General features: G+C 32.3%; 1 protein-coding gene across 1 annotated transcript; it reads left to right on the forward strand.

Annotated features, from left to right (window-relative positions):
- Positions 1-8,908: 8,908 nt before the first annotated feature.
- LOC109815374 (phosphatidate phosphatase PAH1) lies at positions 8,909-18,062 on the forward strand. Its single transcript, XM_020380086.3, has 11 exons — positions 8,909-9,279; positions 9,482-11,101; positions 11,202-11,782; positions 11,872-11,945; positions 13,318-13,402; positions 15,553-15,639; positions 16,620-16,692; positions 16,793-16,836; positions 16,950-17,078; positions 17,171-17,269; positions 17,361-18,062. Exons 2-11 carry the CDS (start codon positions 9,658-9,660, stop codon positions 17,412-17,414), a joined length of 2,670 nt encoding a protein of 889 aa, XP_020235675.1. The 5' UTR covers positions 8,909-9,279; positions 9,482-9,657; the 3' UTR covers positions 17,415-18,062.
- The last annotated feature ends 1,043 nt before the right edge of the window (positions 18,063-19,105 follow it).

Here is a 19,105-nt window from a genome sequence, read left to right on the forward strand (position 1 = left end):
GAAGTTATGTTTCACAAACTCGTCTTCCATTTAAAACTTGTGTTATACAAATATAACTTACCCGTTTTCAATAAATTTTCTAAAAGTTACCTATTTTGGAATTTATTTTATAAAAAAAATTATTTTGTTATGACTTATTTTTTATCTCTCTTATTTAAGTTATAACTAAATTTAACGATTAACACGTACAAGTAACACATGTGATAGAATTTTTTTTTTTCATATTTCATCATTCAATTATAGAGAAAAGCTAGATAGTAGAGATCGAGCCTTTTGTCATTGAGATATATTTTTTTATTATCAGTATTGAATTTGGTGGTTGATGTCTAATATCGATGAACTTTCGGACATAATTGTAACGACCCGGCTGGTCACAACACACGGTACAGCACAATAGAAACACCGCACAGAAAAGAACAATTGTATACATATAGAGTCTAGAATATACATATACATGATCCAATCTGAAACAGAGTTAAAGTGTACCAAAAAGAAATACAATCATATGCTACTATCCCAAGTAGCTCAACAACAAAAAGAATCATAAAAGAGATCAGCTCCACCGGTCTGCTGAAGACTTACCACAAGACTCCCACCTATCCCTACTCTGCTCCCATACGTAGTATGATCATTGCAGTCCAAACATCATGGAAACAACAAAAGGGTAAGCTAGTGTAATTAAAAATCAACATACAAATATATATCAATATGATAAACAACCGCTACAGCTATCAGCACACTTGTACAGCTTATACCACTCACAACACGCAGCAATGTCAGCACCGCAATGCGGCAATATCAGCACTGCTCAGCAGCAATAACAACACCACTCAAGTGACTATAACAACACCGCAAAGCGGCAACAACATCACCGACTTAGCGGCTATAACAGCACCACATATGTGGCTAATAACAGCACCGACTTAGCGGCTATAATATCACACCACTCAGCACAGCACAACACAACAAATCAGCATACAACACAGCTAAGTAGTATTCAACACAGCCTACTACTCACAACTCAGCTCATCATTCAAGAGCTTATCAATATTATAAGTCAGCATTTTAACATCATCAATAACAGCCCAGCTCAGCACAGCAATATACATTTATTACAGCTTAACATCATTTTCTCAGCACTATCACCTAGTCATCACAGCATATTCATCAAATACAACTTAGTTCAACATATAATAACATTGACTAACAATCTCAACACAATTCAACAGCCAACATCATATGTCTCAATATCTCCTTCCGCGCCCGGCGCACTCGAGGTAGCGCCTAGCGCAGCTCAACCCGAGAGCACCAGGGGCCATCGCGCCCAGCGCAAGAGTACTAGCGCCTGGCGAAACTCAACCCGAGAGTCCAAGGCTCTCACGCGCCTGGCGCAATTCTAATTGCGCCCAGCGCTTGCCAGACAGAGACTCTAAGGAGTCTCATGCGCTCAGCGAGGCCTAACCCGCGCCCAGCGTGGGGAAGGCAGAGACTTACCAAGGTCTCGCGCCTGACGCAATTCGCATTGCGCCCAGCGCCCTCCTGGCAGAGACCCCCAAGGAGCCTCCGCGCCCAGCGAGTCCAAACGCGCGCCTAGAGCGGCACCATAGTACCCAAAACGTGTCACCATTGATATCGCGCCCGGCGCAACCCAAGTCACGCCCAGCGCGAGCCAACCAGAGACTCCCATTTGCAAGCTCGCCCAGCGCACACAGCTTTGCGCCCGGCGGGCTTGCCTATGTTGAGTTTGGGAGAGCTTAAAAGAGTTTTGATGATCACAACATGAGAACAACAACTTGGAGCACAAAAACAAAGTCAAAGAAGTGTCAAGAAAATGCTATGAGTTGGAGCTATGTAATAGAACTTAGGATATAAATTGTTGTGAGTATGTTTCTATAGTTTTGTGTGCTTAGTATGCTTTGTGCATAAGAAAATCTATATCTAAAACAAGTAGAGAGTATATGATGATGAGTTAAAAATATTGAAAAGTTATTTTGAGTCTTAAAATGAAGTTTTAAGAACTGACTCAAAATAATCGATTATTGTTAAATATAATCGATTATTTCAGCAGATAGGCTAAGTGGAATGTCTTGTTGTAATAATCGATTATTTGCCAAAATAATCGATTATCCCAGGAACAACTCTCTGGAATAATCGATTATCCAGCAAAATAATCAATTATATTGTTCTTGGTTGATTTCCAGAAAACCTGAAGAACAAAATAATCGATTATTCTTTAAAATAATCGATTATCTGTGTCTGAAACTTTTATAAATAGTTTGAACTTTGAGAAACTTCAAACATGAGTTAGAACTGATAATCAATTTGTGAAAAACGTTTTTGTGAGTCTTTGTGACATCTTGGAGAGTTTTCTTTGTGAAATCCAAGAGTGAAAACATTTGTGAAAAGCTTTGGTAGAAGATCATCATCATCATAATCTTGAAAGGGGAAAGATAAAGATTTGTTCAAGAATTCCAGGTGAATTCGTTACTTTTATTCTTTGTGAATCTTTGTGGAAAATCTTGAGAAGGGTTTCTCAAGTAATAAGGTTTCTTGTAGTGGGTTCTACAAGGGGTGCTTTCTTGGGGTCAAGAAAGTGGTTATCTTTAGTATAGAAGTATATGCATGTGTGTTTGCTTGTAAACCTTCTTGATTAAAGATAGTGGAACAAATCTTAATCAGGTGTTGATTAAAGACTGGATGTAGGTCACATGTGGAGTGGCTGAACCAGTATAAAAGACTTGTGCAATCTTCTTCTACCTTATCTCTTACTTTGAGTAATTGCTTAATTGAATATTAAAGAAGATAAAACTTGATTAACAAGTGTATGTGAATCTTGATGGTTTAAATCTGTAATTGAACATTATTGTTGAACCTCATTATGTTGTAATCAAGTGAGCATATTGCATTCATATTTTTGTAACAAGTCTTTAGAAGAGCTTCATTTGGAAATTCTGTCATAAGAAAAGTTTTGATTGAAATTAAGATCCAAAATACTCTGATAAATTTATAAAGGGTCATTGAATCCAATTCACCCCCCCTCTTGGATTGTGCCATTCTTTTCTATCAGCCTAAACAGAGTCTCCTGGTGGTCACATGCCCAACGCGAAGAACAGCGCCCAGCGCGAATTCATCAGTAACTCTCCCCAAGTTCGAAAATTGCCCAAAACCTGCAAAACTTAACAGAAAACCAGCATGCAATCCAGCCAAAAGTTTACATTTCCATCAAAGATCAATAAAAACACTACATTTTCCACATGCAACCACAAAAGAAGAATTTTCTCAAAAAAAATTTCAAGGACCCCAAAACCCGAAACCCTCATTCTCATCATTTTCAGCCAAAATCATCAAACATCAACAGCTATTGAGCTCCTAGAACTCATTCACATCCAAAAACGGCAAAAACCTAGCTTCCCTTACCTCGATGCGAGAATCCGAGCTTCCGGGAAGGAAAGAACTAGAGAAGGAAGATAGAAGCAAGCTTGAATGCAAATCAACGGGGAAGAAGAACTTCAGCAAGCCTCCCACTACGAATCAGCACCTTGAACTCGGAAAAGAAGTGAATTAGAGAGTGGGAGAGGGGAGAAGAAAATGTATCAGCAAAATTGAGTGAGTACTGAGAGTGAAAGAGTGTTTGAGTGAGTGAAGGTGAAAAGGGGAAAAAGAAGGGAAATTAGGGGTCTCACAATAATCCTACAAAAGATTGAGTTCAATATAACATAAAGATTAATGAGTTTTCCTTTCTACTGAGAGAGACAATAAAAAAAGAAATAAATATTAAATAAAAATATTATATTAAATTTAATCTATAATGACATTATGAAATCTACATATTATCATATCTTAGTATAATAAGATGTATAGGCAATGAAAATCAAAAGAGTTCAAATACTAAAAAATATTATATATATATATATATATATATATATATATATATATATTAAAAAATTATATAATATGTTTTTCCCCTTTAAAACTTATTAATTTCATTTTATTTCATGCTATTTTAGTAATTTAAAAATAAATACAAAACTTAACAATTTTTTGAATTTTCGTGTCTCTAATAATTATTTACTAATAAAATATTAGAAAATTATGTATAATTATTTTAAAAAAATTTAAGATTTTTTTTATATATGGAGTATAATGGTCCATTAAAAAATAGAGACAAAAAAACAGTTATATTTCTAATATTTCATTTATAATAGTTATAGATATATAGTCCGTTAATTATATTATTTTATTTTTGTTTAAAAAATAAAAGTAATACGGAAACCATTTTATTTTTAAATTACTTTGGATTTGTGTCTGAATGTTTGATCACTTTGATGTTTCTGCCTTGCGTTCATTTATTTGTTCAGCAGTGACGGATAGATATGCACGTGGAACACGTGGGAGTGGAGTGGTATGGTAGATATTTCGATTTATTTTATTAGATTTTTCATTTTTATTTTTTACATACGGGTCTCAAATAAAGTGCTACCTAATTACCTGCGGTCGTAATCTAATAATTAATAATATAATGACAAAAAGTTATACGATATCTTCATTTTTTGCCAAAACTTTTTTATATAAATATTATTATAAAAATAAAATAAATTAATAAATCAATATAAAAACTAATCAATTTGCAAAAAAAAAGAAGTATAAAATCAATACTCATAATTACTGTATTTTACACGTATAAAATTTGCTTCTAATAATTCCTTCCAAATGAATATGTTCTAGATATTTATTTCCTTCAATAATTTTCTCTTAAATATATTTATATATATTATTATAAAAATATTATAAAAAAATATATGTAAATAAGTATATTAAAATTAAAAAAATGGATAAAATGTTTTAATAATTATTAATCATAATTAAAATTTCACAATAATATGAAATAAACTGCTACTAAAAATAGTGCAATATTTTTATTATTACTAAATACTTGTCTTTTTTCTCCAATAACTCTCTTCTAAATATTTTTATATAATATTACTATAAAATATTTTATAGTTGGATGACGATTATGAAAGCACTAAAGAATCAACGAGTAACACTGCTTGCACCATGATTGCAATCGGCCACTGCAATTAGAAATGAGTTGAAGAATCAACGATTAAGACCGTTTGCAACACGATTGCAACTGGCCATCACTATTAGAAGTGAGTCGAAGAATTAATGAATAGGATCGCTTGCAATACAAATTTCAAAAGGTTATCATGATTAAAGGTAACGAGTTCATCAACTACATCTATTTTGTTAGTCTCTTTTAAGCCTATGAGGGTAAAAGTAAAAAAATTGCCAAGTGAAGGTTGTGAACTTGAAAGTTTTCATGCACCTGGGAGCCTATGTACCCTTTCAAAAAAAATGTTGAGTGGAGGTTGTGGACAACATCCTCCCACACCTTTTGCACAAGGCTGGGAGCTTGTGTACCTTCTTGAAAAAATGTCGAGTGAAGGTTGTGAACTTAAAACTCTTCCCACACCTTGTGCACAAGGTTGGGAGCTTGTGTACCTTCTCAAAACAATATTGAGTGGAGGTTGAGAACTTGACAACCTTTTCACACCTTGTGTCCCTCTTGGAAAAATTTTGACTACTCAATCTTCTTTAGGTTGGTTGTTGATATTCTCCCAACCAACTTCTTAGTCTCTACACGTTGACTACCCAATCTTCTTTTCGGTGATTTCCCACCTCTGTGCATTAATAAGCATGTTGGTATATGATGACAAGTAACAAATGTTTTCCCTTATAATACTCATAAATAAACATTAAAATAAAACATCTATCACTTTGACAATTTTATAAACAACACCAAAATTATTAGGACCCATGTATACGAAATAAATGGATATTGACTTAGTCTCTACGCCTTTCATGCTCGAGGTTGGTGAATAAATACCCTCCCAACTTTTTGCCAAGAGTATTTGCCAGAGGAGTTTTGGACAAGTACAATGAACATTCATTAAGAGTTTGCTTCGACTTAGCCTTTACGCTTTTTATGCTTGAGGACAGTAGACAAATGTACCCTCCCATCCTTTTTTTGAGAGATTTTGATTAAGAAAATTTGGTCGAGTACTATAAATATTCACTAATAATGTGCTTTGACTTAGCCTTTACGCTTTTCATGCTCGATGATAGTGTGCAAGTGTACTCTCCAACCTTTTGTCGAGAGAGGTTATGACTAAAAGGATCTGGTTGAGAGGGTCTGGCCAATAGGTTTTGGCCAAGTATCCCACCAATCATATCCCTAATAGATAGAGTAGCCTAACCTTTAGAAAATGTTGACACAAATCCGACTTGAGACCCATATCTGACACAAAATCTTATCTTTGTTAACCAGGATCACATATTTGATGATAATTAACCACCTTATCAAATCTCAAAATTCTCAAGACCCGTAAACTCATAACAATAAAATATAAAAACTCTAACTCTAGGACATGGATAGATAAAATACACTCTTAATACTCTGACTTTAGTTAAGTGGTTAGATTAACCTATGTTATTTAAACCAAAACAAATACATACTTAAGAATTAAAATAATAATAAATCATTATTTTTAGATACTTAAACAAACCAATTAAAATATTTAACAATTTATTCACAATTTTCTTACTTTAATATACTTAAAATACTAGTCACATACACTTTCAGTATTATGATCTTCTGTATTATGACCCTGAAAGGCTATAGGATGCCGAATATTTAATAGAAGAAAACAAGAAATTTTTCCAATCGTGAACATAATTTATGGTGGATGGCAAAATTGGCATATGAATATTGAGTTGAGAGACATATAACATGGGCAGCAGTTAAATAATTAATAATTCCAAGCTGTTTTCTCGCCTGTTTTTTTTTTTTTTTTTTTTTCTTTCATTCTCCCCTGAGCTATGACCTAACGCACCACGTGGTCAACGCGTGCGTATTAGAAAATTGACGAACAAGCCATAAAATTAGTGAGTAATATTCGGAAAGAGAAAAAGAGGATAAACTTGGCATCTTATGCGGATGGTCTTATAGTCATGTGTGTTTTATAAATCATCTTGTTGCATTAATTTGTCTCCACCTCAACATATTATAGATTCGCTCTATTTTGAAAATAACTTCGGGATATATTTTTAATTTAATATTTATTTTCTAATAATAATATTTTTAATCACCATAAAATTATGAATTTTTAATCGATATATAACATTTTATATAATATAATATTATATTTATACTGATATTATTTATTTTAAAATCTACTATAATATATTTCAGTTTAGATTTATATTTTAATTCACCATTTGTTTATATATAAGTTTTTCTTACGACTTATTTATATATAAGCTAAGAATGATATATTATATTTATATTTGATTTTTTTAAAAATATTTCCTTTCCCAAACCATCTATTAAGACATATATCCTGTCTAAATATAAGTGGGAAAGACTTTTGAAATTTTTTTTACTAGAAAATAAATAATATTTTATGATAGAAAAAATTTCAAAAATATTTCTAAACTTGTATTTAAACATGCTTATTTCAAACATACATTTAAATCTTAATTTGTCATGTTATGAATGATTAACTCTTCTCACAAATTTTTATTGATCATCTTTAAATACATTGATCAACTAGTGTGAGACAGTTACAACTTAATTTGTGATTTAGAGTTTCAAAATTTGATACACACCTATATTAAATATCTTGAATTTGACTCAAAAATGATTTTCACAAAAAATTGTAATTTATAAAAAGTGATTATTATTGATTAATATTAATATTTATAATTTTAGCTAATTTTAATCCATTTCATATAGTTATATACTAATAACACTAGTTAATTTAGGTAATAATAATTTATGTAATACAAAAATATTTTTATATTATATTATTTATTTTAAAATTTATTATAATAATCTTAATTTTAATTTTAAAATTTTAAAATTTATACACTATATTAATAAATTAAATCATCCAGGTCTATCATAATTTATAGATTCAAAGAGTATATATATGAAGAATTCTTTTTTTTTAGAAAAAACAAAATTCATTAAAATAATCTATAAGTCTCAGAAATAAAAAAAGTACTTTTCAATTATCGATTAAAAATATGTTTGGTGCAAACTAAAAAGTAATAAATTAAATTAATCTTATTTTATCTGGTATATTAGCATTAAATTCTGATGAAATCATATATCAAGTTTAAAATTAGACTTTTTTTAATGAAAACTATCTTGAATAAGTGATCAACATGATAGTAAAGTAGAGGTGAGAACAAATTGATTTTAGATTAGATTTGTGTTATTTTTTTTATTTGATTCAATTAAATTTAATATAGTTAGTTTACATTAAGTTTTTATTTTATTTTATTTTATTTTTAAATTTGAATCAAATCAATTTGATTATAGTTAAATTTATTTAAATCAGATCACCAAATTTATCATTGAAAAATAAAATTTAAAAAAACCAAAAGTTGAAAAAAAAAAAAAGCTAATGTTATATTCATTTTCATGTAATATAAGTAGTTTTATCTATACTTAAACTTTAACCTTAACAAATTAAAAAAAAATATAACTATAAAAATGTGCGTAAATCATAAAATATTAATTAAAATGTTATAATATTAAGAAAGAATGCAGAATTTGATTGGCCTTTTATTCTAAATTCTAAATCAAATTTTTCTAGGATAAATTTAAATCTTTATAAAATTACATAAAAAGTATTAAATAAAAAGACTAAATTAAATTTTCAACATTAAAATCCATAATTCAATTCGAATTTATTAGATTTACAATTTTTTCAATTTGATCGGAACCGATCTAAATTTCGATTTAGATTATTCATTTAATTTGTTTTTTAAGATTCGTGGCCACCCATATAATAAACACAGGGTGGTTGGTGTTGTGGTTAGTCTATGCTGGAGCACGAAAACCAACGAAAATGACCAAAAAGCCCCGCACACGATTCATTATTTAGACATTATTATCCGCTAAGGTATTTTTCGTAATATGGTTGTGAAAATTGGAGTAATTGAGGATTATCATCGTGGGAGTAACTATTTAATGCGTAGAGTGTAAAGGGTTGGTTCTGAAACCGGGAATTTTCTGGTATCCAAAATCTCCAGAAGTTCAAATTTCGAAGCCTCCACGAAAAATATTGACAACGACCTAAGAGAAGGAGGTGGAGGATTGAGAACATCAAAGGGTTAGTGCAACAATTTAAGAGCCTCATTTCATCGTTAAGGGAACAAAAATCGAAATCGACATCGATTTTTTGATGCCCCAGATGGTTTTCTGAATCTGTAAGTCTACCCTTCTTAGTTCTTACAGTACAATCTTTCTATATTTGATTTATGTTTTCAACTTTGGATTTTCAGTCCTCCCCCATCATTTTTCTCTTAATGGGTGGGAAAAAGTCTTTTTGTTTTTTGTACATTAAATTGGTCTTTATGTTTTGTTAAATTTGTTTTTTTAAAATAAATTTTATTTGTGTTTGTCATGCAGTGGTGTTGCTGATCAGGAACCGTAATCATCAGTGGGAAGAGACAAAAGTTGGAGGAATAATTTATGTATGTCGTTGGGGTTGTTATGTTTGAAAGCAAGGTTTAAACTTTGAGGTCTATTTTTTTTTTTTTTTTGGAGGGAGGGGGGTGTTGTTCTCTCTCTCAGAAGAAAATACAATGAATGTGGTAGGCAAAGTTGGAAGCTTGATAACTCAAGGTGTGTACTCAGTTGCTACCCCATTTCACCCCTTTGGTGGCGCTGTTGATGTGATTGTTGTTCAGCAACAAGATGGGACATTTCGAAGCACACCTTGGTATGTTCGGTTTGGTAAATTTCAGGGTGTTCTCAAAGGTGCGGAAAAGATTGTTCGGATAAATGTTAATGGCGTTGAAGCCAATTTTCATATGTATCTTGACAATTCGGGTGAGGCTTATTTTTTGAAGGACGTGGATGATGATAAAGGGGTTGAGTCAATTGAGGTTGGTCAAAATTCTAGAGACAAAAAGCATAGCTATTTGAGTAATGGTCATAGACTTGATCATAGCATCTCAGATTCCGGGGTGCTTCGGTTGAAAGATGAGGGTGATTCCCCAGTTGCGCCTCGGATTCAAAGGGCTGAATCTGATGTTGATAGGAGATTTTATGAATTTCCAGATGATCGATCTTCTTTTGAAGATTCAGTTGAGTTGTCAGAGTATGAGTCTAATTCATACGAGAGCCTAGAGGGAGACAATTGTGTGGAGTCACAAGGTTCACATCCAGAGATGGTATTGGTAAGTGTTGATGGTCATATATTGACGGCTCCTATCTCCGAATCAGAGCAGACTGAGGAGAATGTGCAGTTAAAAACTCCTCAATTTCATCTGGGACCAGGTGAAGAGACCGACTTATGTGAAGGCAATGGAGAGTTAAGTACTGGTGAAAATGCTTGGGCTGCTGATTATATTAATCAGCTGGATGCCAGAACGACTGATGTCCAACCCAGACACTATGAGACTAATGGTAATGATAATACTTCTAAGCTCTTGCTTGAAGTTTGTCAAGGAGAGGAGGTACATGTTTGTCAAGCACAGGAAACCTTGGAAGTTAAAAATAAAGATCATATGAAAAATGAATCAGAAGGGGCTAAATCAAGAATCAAGAGGGAGACTGTTTTCAAAAGCTGTTTGGAGCTACAAGATTTTGGTCATCAGGCAGGAAATGGTGATATCCATGATATAGGTTCATCATTGGAGAATCAAAATCCCACAGAGGAATCTAATGCAAGTTGTCCTGTAGTAGATGAAAATGAACAAGAGAGCACTGTGCAATCAAAAAATGGTGACGAGTTATCACCTCCTAGTAATTCTACTTGTAATGGCCAAAGATCTCTAAAACCAGAATTGGAAATTCAAGAAGTTGAGAAAAATGCATCTGGAGAGGTTGAAACTGCTTCTGGCTCTCGTTCTGTTACTACTGATACTGAACAGAATGGTGAACATGTTGACAAGTCAGTATCAAATGATGAGGTAGATGAGAGTCAGCAGACCCTTGCACTCAAAGATGTTGGGGCTACAAGTGAGGTTGTGGAACCTCAAACAGAAACTAAGAATAAAGGGGATCAAAGCCATTTTGGTTTGGGTAAGACCAGTGCTGCAAATGAGTTGCACTTGGATTCTGCAATTGTTCATTTAATATTAATGCACTGTTTATTTACTTTCATTCATCTTACAATTTGCAGGATTTGAGATCTCACTTTGTGGTCATGAACTTAAGGTGGGCATGGGTTCAGTAGCTGCTGCTGAAGTGTTTGAAGCACATCGCATATCTGCAGTTGACTTCACAAGTTCTGCTCCATCAATAATTAAAAATCAAAATCTCGTTATCAAGTTTAAAGAGAGGTACTTGATGTGGGAAAAGGCTGCTCCTCTAGTTCTTGGAATGGCTGTTTATGGTTTAGATTTACCTGTTGAGCCCAAGGATACAATTCCTGTGGAACAGGATCATGCATTGAAGTCCAGGGATGATGATCAAGGATCATCTTCGTCTGGACGCAGATGGAGACTTTGGCCTATTCCTTTTCGAAAGGTCAAAACATTTGAGCATACTAATAACAACTCATCTAATGAGGAGGTATTTCTAGATTCTGAGTCTGGGTCTTTTGCAGACCCAACTCCATCATCCAGTACCCAGGGATCTCCGCATAAGCAATTTCTAAGAACAAATGTTCCCACTAATGAGCAGATAGCATCCTTAAATCTCAAAGATGGTCAGAATTTGGTAACCTTCAGTTTCTCTACAAGAGTTCTTGGAACACAACAGGTTTTGACATTCATATACTGTCTAAGTTCCTGTATAATGTTACAAGTATTTGGATTTTCTTTAAGAGAGAAATTTTAATTACATAACAGGTTGATGCTCATATTTATTTATGGAAGTGGAATGCAAGAATTGTAATTTCAGACGTTGATGGAACCATTACCAAGTAAGGCTTCTAATAATGCTTTTTAGGCTACCAAGTATTCTTTTAAAAATGACATTGATGCTACTTCACCATTGTTATTTTTCTTTACAACTCTGTACTCCATTTAGTTGGATGTATATTATAGATGAAATCCCTATATGTGTCCATACACCATAATGCAAGTTTTGGTAATCATTAATGCTATTGAGACCGTTACAAAGTGAAAAAGACAATAGAGAAGAAGGTACAGGATCAGCTTTGAATGTATGAAGTTTCAGATTTGTAGTTGTTTGTCATCTTAGAATCAGACTTTGTATAATCTGATGGTGCATTAAATGACTTTTAGTCCAAGTGGATGAACCAAAGCATCTGTCATTAGGTTGTGGGTATCCTATGTAAAATTCCGCTGCTGAGGTCTTTTTAGTTTTTTAGATTGTCTATCAGTGATGGTTGTGTTAGAGACTGCATCAGATAGGAAAAAGGTAGATAGAAAACACATGAAACTATGTTTATTGATGACTCCTCTGCAACAATGACTTTAAAGAGAAGATAAAATCTGAATGGCTAGTTGCAGATAATTGGGACTTTGAGAGCCTGGTCCCTCTTCTTACTTCTTACAACTTCCTTCAAAAGTGACTCCTTCCCCTACCTTCTTTCTGTTTATATCAGCATAACTGCCTAACTAATTCTCTATTAACTCTCCTTTTTATAAAGCCTCATTAACAGAGGTGGCTGCACAAGAATTGTGCCTAACTTATACCATATTTGGTTTTGTTAGCTATAAATTAGAGCTGTGCAAAAGAAAAAAAAAATGCAGTTAAGTTAAACCAAACAACACTTAAAAATTCCAAATAATGTAAATGGATTTTAAGATAAACTGGCTTAGTTCTTATCAAGTGGCTGGTGGTCATCTGGTTTTAAAAGCTGGTTTTTGGTTATAATCCAATTTTAAAACTAGTTTCTAATTAAAACCAGTTATAAATCCATTTTTCTTACAAAAATTCATTTTTAAAACTAATTTTAAATCAGTTTTGGACCATTTTTAAAATAATTTTTGGTTTTAAAACCAGTTTTGAGGTCAGTTTTGAATTAAATACCAGTTTTGGACCAAATTCAATTTTGTTCATAAACTGGTTTAATAATTGGTTTGATCAAAAGCCAAATTAATTTTGAAAAAATAAAGTGGTTTGGGTATCCAATCTGATTTGGTTTCAAAAATGAATTTAATTGGCATGACAAAATGATGTTAAACATGATTTCATTTGTTGTTATGATTAGATAAACATGTCTGTATGGAAGTTGTGCTAAACATCTATTGAGGGAATAGAAGGCAGAGTTGCATTATGGTTTGAGAGCCATGATAAAAACCTTGTTTTTATTCCTTTCCTTTCAGGTCTGATGTTTTGGGGCAGTTCATGCCTTTAGTTGGCAAAGATTGGACACAATCTGGAGTGGCAAGGCTTTTCTCTGCCATTAAGGTTTGCATATACATTTTTATTTGTACAAATCTGATATGTTCATTTAAATTGGAGTGGATTTTTATTGTGGAAAATTTTTAGTGAGGTAAATTGAAACAGATCTTCATGGGATAATTCTGTAAGAAAAATATTGTGCTGTGGATGTGTAATTATATTTTACATTCTTGTTGCTAGTTGTTCGTTATGTGTCTCTTATCATAGATGTATACATGATTATCAGATTATTGGTTTGAGTGTGTATAACTGATAGGGGGCTTTTATTAGAGACAAATAAAACAAAACTCAGTTAACAAGTAACTGCTATTTACCTCTTGTATTTTATTTAAGGATGAATTGAACCGTGTGTGGACTAGAAGTGCTTATTGCATCTGCAATGATTTAAGAGCACTCTTTGGTGAGGTTTGTTTAATAGATCTTATGCATATATATATATATATATATATATATATATATATATATATAATGTGAACTCATAAATGTAAGAAGAATGTTAGCCACATACTCTCTAATGCAGTCTTACCAACACACACTTTACTATTGATTAAAATTTACTGAAAACTATAAAATTAGGAGAAACTCATTAAATGAGAAATGGTTCTTTTAAGATTTCCGTAAATTTTGCCAATAGTAGAGAGTATGTTCAAAATAATGTGTTAGAGAGTGTGTTGCTAACATTTCTCTAAATGTAAATGGATTTAGAAGGAACTAAACCCTGCTCCTTTGAGCTTGGGCTTGAGGTTGCTCAGCCAATGAGCCTGCAGCCTGGTCAAGTTGGCTTTTCTCAATCAACAAACATAATTGATATGATGGCCTGTGACTAGTGAGACATGGCTCTTTTGAAGCCATTTAAATGAGATGGTACAATGTCCATTGTCTGCTTTTATTAACATATATCATTGACTAATGACTGCTTTCTTTTACTTTTTTTCCCCTTGTTTCACTTTGCATTTCATCAATATCGTTAACCAGAATTTAAGATTACATACTATGAATGTTTAGTTTTTCTAAATTTGGTATTTACGATATTTAATTTCTTAGCAAGTGAGTTATAACCAGTAAGGTGAGGGTTGCCTCCCCCTTATATATACTCTTTGTTTGCCATATCTCTAATCAGTTAGAACTTGGATTTTTCTCAATACACTTCATGTCCAATACTATTAGACTTGGTATGTGAATAAATTATGGATGACTTTTTTTAATGATCACGGATAAGTGAGACTTGAGTTTTTCTCAATATATCCTCTCATACCCAATATTATTAGGCTTGATGCATGTATAAGTGATGAGTGACCCTTTTTAAAGTGAATTTATGATAAACTCTGATATCATAATAGAAAGTGGGTTATAGGCTTAACTCAACCTTACAAAACCGGTTTGTAAGGTGAAGGTTGCCTCCCACTTATATACTCTTTGTTTGTCATATCTCTAGTCAATGTGGGGCTTGAGTTTTTTTCAATACACCCCCTCACGTGTAATATTATTTGGCTTTGTATGTGAATAAATGGTGGGTAACTTTTTTTAATGATCAAGAATAGGTGAGACTTGAGTTTTTTCCTAATATAATTCTATTATCAGATTTCTTAATTTGTTTTCTATAAACAAATATTAAATGAAGTAAGTGTCCAAGACATACTCTTGGAGTAATCTTTACCTTAATTTATTATTATTACTATTATAATAATAATAATAATAATATTATTATTATTATTATTATTATTATTCAATTTAGGACTAGAATCCCTTACCTTAAAGGACAAGAAAATAGTAAGATAAATTGAATAAAACCTTATGTTGAAATTAACTTGTCCACCTCAACTTTTGGGAAACACTTCCATCTTCTTTAAAAGTTGAGGTCTATAAGTTAATTTTTAGCTTTATGGGAAAAAGTTTGATTCATTTTACCTTTGTATTATTTTTTTTTGTAAGTGTTTTTTGATATGTTTATCCAAAATTGCCCCAGGTTTCTCCTTATATTTCTTTCCTTTAGAAGGAAAATGCAAATAAATTTAATGATTATCGATGTTGTGTCACTATCTGTCGAATGTAAAATGCAGTCTAGCATGCGTGATTTTATGGTGATGCTTATTGTTACATTGATTTATGTCTCAAGAATATTAATGCCTAAATACTAGATCTGGATTTTATGTCAGGAAAATGGATACCAGCTACTTTTTCTGAGTGCCCGAGCAATTGTCCAGGCATATCTAACCAGAAACTTCTTGCTTAACCTGAAGCAGGTATTTAAATAACCTGGTTTTATGTGATCAATGACAATTTATTTCCGATATTAGAATTATTCTGTGCTTTTGGAGTATTTGTATCAAGGAATCAGCCTGAGTTTTTTTAATGTTAAGATTGTGTGGCATCAACTGCCTTAGTAGTCTTATGGAGGAGTATGAATCTTGATTTTATATCCACAAGACATTACTTTTCTTAACTCTGCATATTTGGCCACTTGATCAAGATATCATTTCCCGGTAGCCACAGGTAAAGGTGGCATTAAGGTACCATGGGGTTTAAAAACCTTGAAACAAGATGTGCTAAAAATTGCATGTTGGAAGGAAGGCATTAGCATTTGAAAAAGAAAAAAAGCAGTAAAATATTTGCCTATTTTACTTTAATTTTCTATATAGATTAGGTTAATCATGGGAAAGTAACTTTCATATTCAAATAAAACAGTAAAATCTTTTTTTTTTTTTTTGTGATATAGCAGGATAATAAGTTGGTAACAAGTTCTAGATGTTAAAGCTCATAATTGAAAAACATTTTCACCATTGTAACTTTTTACCTCCCTCTCCCTCACACAAAAATAACATTATAGTTAGCAAATTGCTGTCATAGATGGCTGGCTGTTTGGGTTTTTACACTTCTCATAATTTAAGATTGTTTACAATGAATATTTCATTGACGGCAAGCACCTGATCTGAGATTACCAGATAGATTGAGATAGAATTTCAAGAGGGGTTGACCCCTTCTAAGGCCTCGCCTCAGTACCAAATTCACCATTAACTACACTGTATCACTTATGATTTTGTTACATTTGTCCATGTCTGTGAGTGTGATAGGGAGAGGAAAGAAGCAGTAAAGATTTCTGTATTATGTTCTCTTTTATTTGTATATTTGTATTTTTTTGTCCTGAATAGCATTGCATCATTTTTGATAATGAAGTGATAACTGCAATAATACTTCAGCTACATAAATGTTGCGTTCTTTGCAGGATGGAAACACCTTACCAAATGGACCTGTTGTTATCTCACCTGATGGATTATTTCCCTCACTTTTCAGAGAAGGTGAGGCACTTCTAACCCGAGATTAGTTGCGATAGATACTGCAATGTTGTTTATGATTTGATGTCACTGACTTGTTATTTTCTGTTTGTACTGATGAAAGTGATAAGAAGGGCACCTCACGAGTTCAAGATTGCTTGTTTAGAGGTAACAACCAGAACTAAAAACCATGTCATTGTAATGTATAACAGGAAATGTTGTTGGAAGGCATCTTCTTGCCAACATTATAGTACATATGATCTAAAATTATTGTCTTGCAGGATATCAAGAGACTTTTCCCATCTGACTATAATCCATTCTACGCGGGATTTGGCAATAGAGATACAGATGAACTTAGTTACAGAAAGATCGGAATCCCGAAGGGAAAAATATTCATTATTAACCCTAAGGTGTGCATCCTGGATTCATAATTCTGACAATTAGTATTTTTCTAGTTTTTCCGAGACACACTAAATGAGTAAATGGCTATGGAAACTAACAGGGCGAAGTGGCTATTAGTCATCGAATTGGTGCAAAATCATATACATCGTTACATACCCTCGTCAATGACATGTTTCCTCCAACATCTTTGGTCGAGCAGGTGACAAATCATCTCCTAGCTCCCAGTTAGTACAATGGAAACTGAACTTCACAACCAACAAAATTGATTTTTATTTTCTGAAATATTGCAGGAGGACTTCAACTCATGGAATTATTGGAGAACGCCATTGCCAGATGTTGATTAGTTCATTGCTTATGACATTAAGTTCTTTTTGTCATGGATTGAGGTTGAAACCATTCAAGATGTTAGCCGAAAAGCCGGACATTCCTCCTATTTGATCCATTCACATGCCATAATTGATTGGAGAGTAGTGTCCTTCTGTACTGGTTTCATTGGTGGGCATGTAAGTTCTCCAAGAACATTATTTTTTGTGGTGATCATACCCTCTTTTGATCTGCATTAAATCCTGATTCATTAGAATTCACCCATCAACAGAATTGTACAACATTTGGCTTACATGTTATATTCTTGTATATTTTTCAATTTTCATTGGGGGTGATCAGGGAATAATGGCATAGATGCTTAACATTGCAACTTTTTCATATGCAACTTTAAGTCTCTAGTCTTAACCTGATATTGATGTTAATCTTTAGTTTGTCCATCATGCTTAGAAACTAGAAACGGTAGGAAACCAATCGGACCCTATTAGAGTGTGGAGCTAGAACTAGAACATGTATGCAACATGAAAGCCAAGGTAGTAAATTCTCTTGTTTGACTTGTTATACAATGGCTTGAATTGAATTGTAGATTGTGGAAAACTTATTGTTGCGCTCAATATATTGTAATCTCAGAATGGACTACTCAATTGGCTTAATGATTTGTTTGGCTTCAATTTTTTATATTTTTTTCCTCGACTCTTCTGCCCCTTTTTTCTTTTTAAATTGGGTTCTCCTCTTATTCTCTTGTTTTTTCTGGATTGATAGGAAATTTAATGAAGATTTACTCATTTTAACTTTCAGACTACTTTTGGCCCAACTTTTTTTTTTTTGAAGGGCATGAAAGCTACTGTAAAACTTAAAATAAGAGTAATAATCATCGTGAAGTTTATGGAGGATTGGAGGTGCGTTTTGCCGTATGCTCTTTATATCTCGTGAAGTTAATAATGAATAAGAAAATAGGTTTTGAATATTTTTTTTTGAATGATTATTCATTGAAAATGGCTAATGGTAATAACAACGACATAGGATGTTAGAGCAAGAACATTGTCACATTGCATGATAAATAAATAATAGCAAGCAAACATGCACGGTCAAAATCTAAATAGTTAAACATATAAGCGATTCTGAGATTTCAAACAAGTTAAATTTTTCTTCTCTTTTTTTTGATAGAGTATGGGTTATTTTACACTTGTTTTTTTTTCCCACACACGCTAATACAGAGTTACCTAAAGAAATACATATATGACTCTCACACACGAATAATAGAGAGTCGCCTGAAAAAACACTGGTAGTTTAGATACAATTGCCAGACAGAAGGGTGATATGGACAAAATAATTAGAAGAAAAAATTAAATTTTGTAATTTTTAGTTTTTAGATTTATAAAATTTACAATCAGTCCTATCACTAAATGTTCATCTGTTAACTTTTAAAATTATAATATTGATCATGATTTTACATTAATTATCTGACATAACAATTAATATTTAATATCTCTAGATTAAATTTTATTTTTAGTCTTTTTTTATTAATCTCTTTTAACCACTTTTATAAAATAAAGATGAGAACTAAAAGAACATTTAGCTTACATATTATTAAATGTAATTGTCATGATATTTACTTAATGTCATGTTGTTAATGTTACAATTTAATGATAAGCAAATGAATATTTAATTGAGGTCAAAATTAGAGACTAAAATTATAGAATTAAATATTAGA

The sequence above is a fragment of the Cajanus cajan genome, chromosome 7 (assembly GCF_000230855.2).
Source record: "Cajanus cajan strain Asha chromosome 7, NIPB_CcT2T_4, whole genome shotgun sequence".
NCBI lineage: Eukaryota > Viridiplantae > Streptophyta > Magnoliopsida > Fabales > Fabaceae > Cajanus > Cajanus cajan.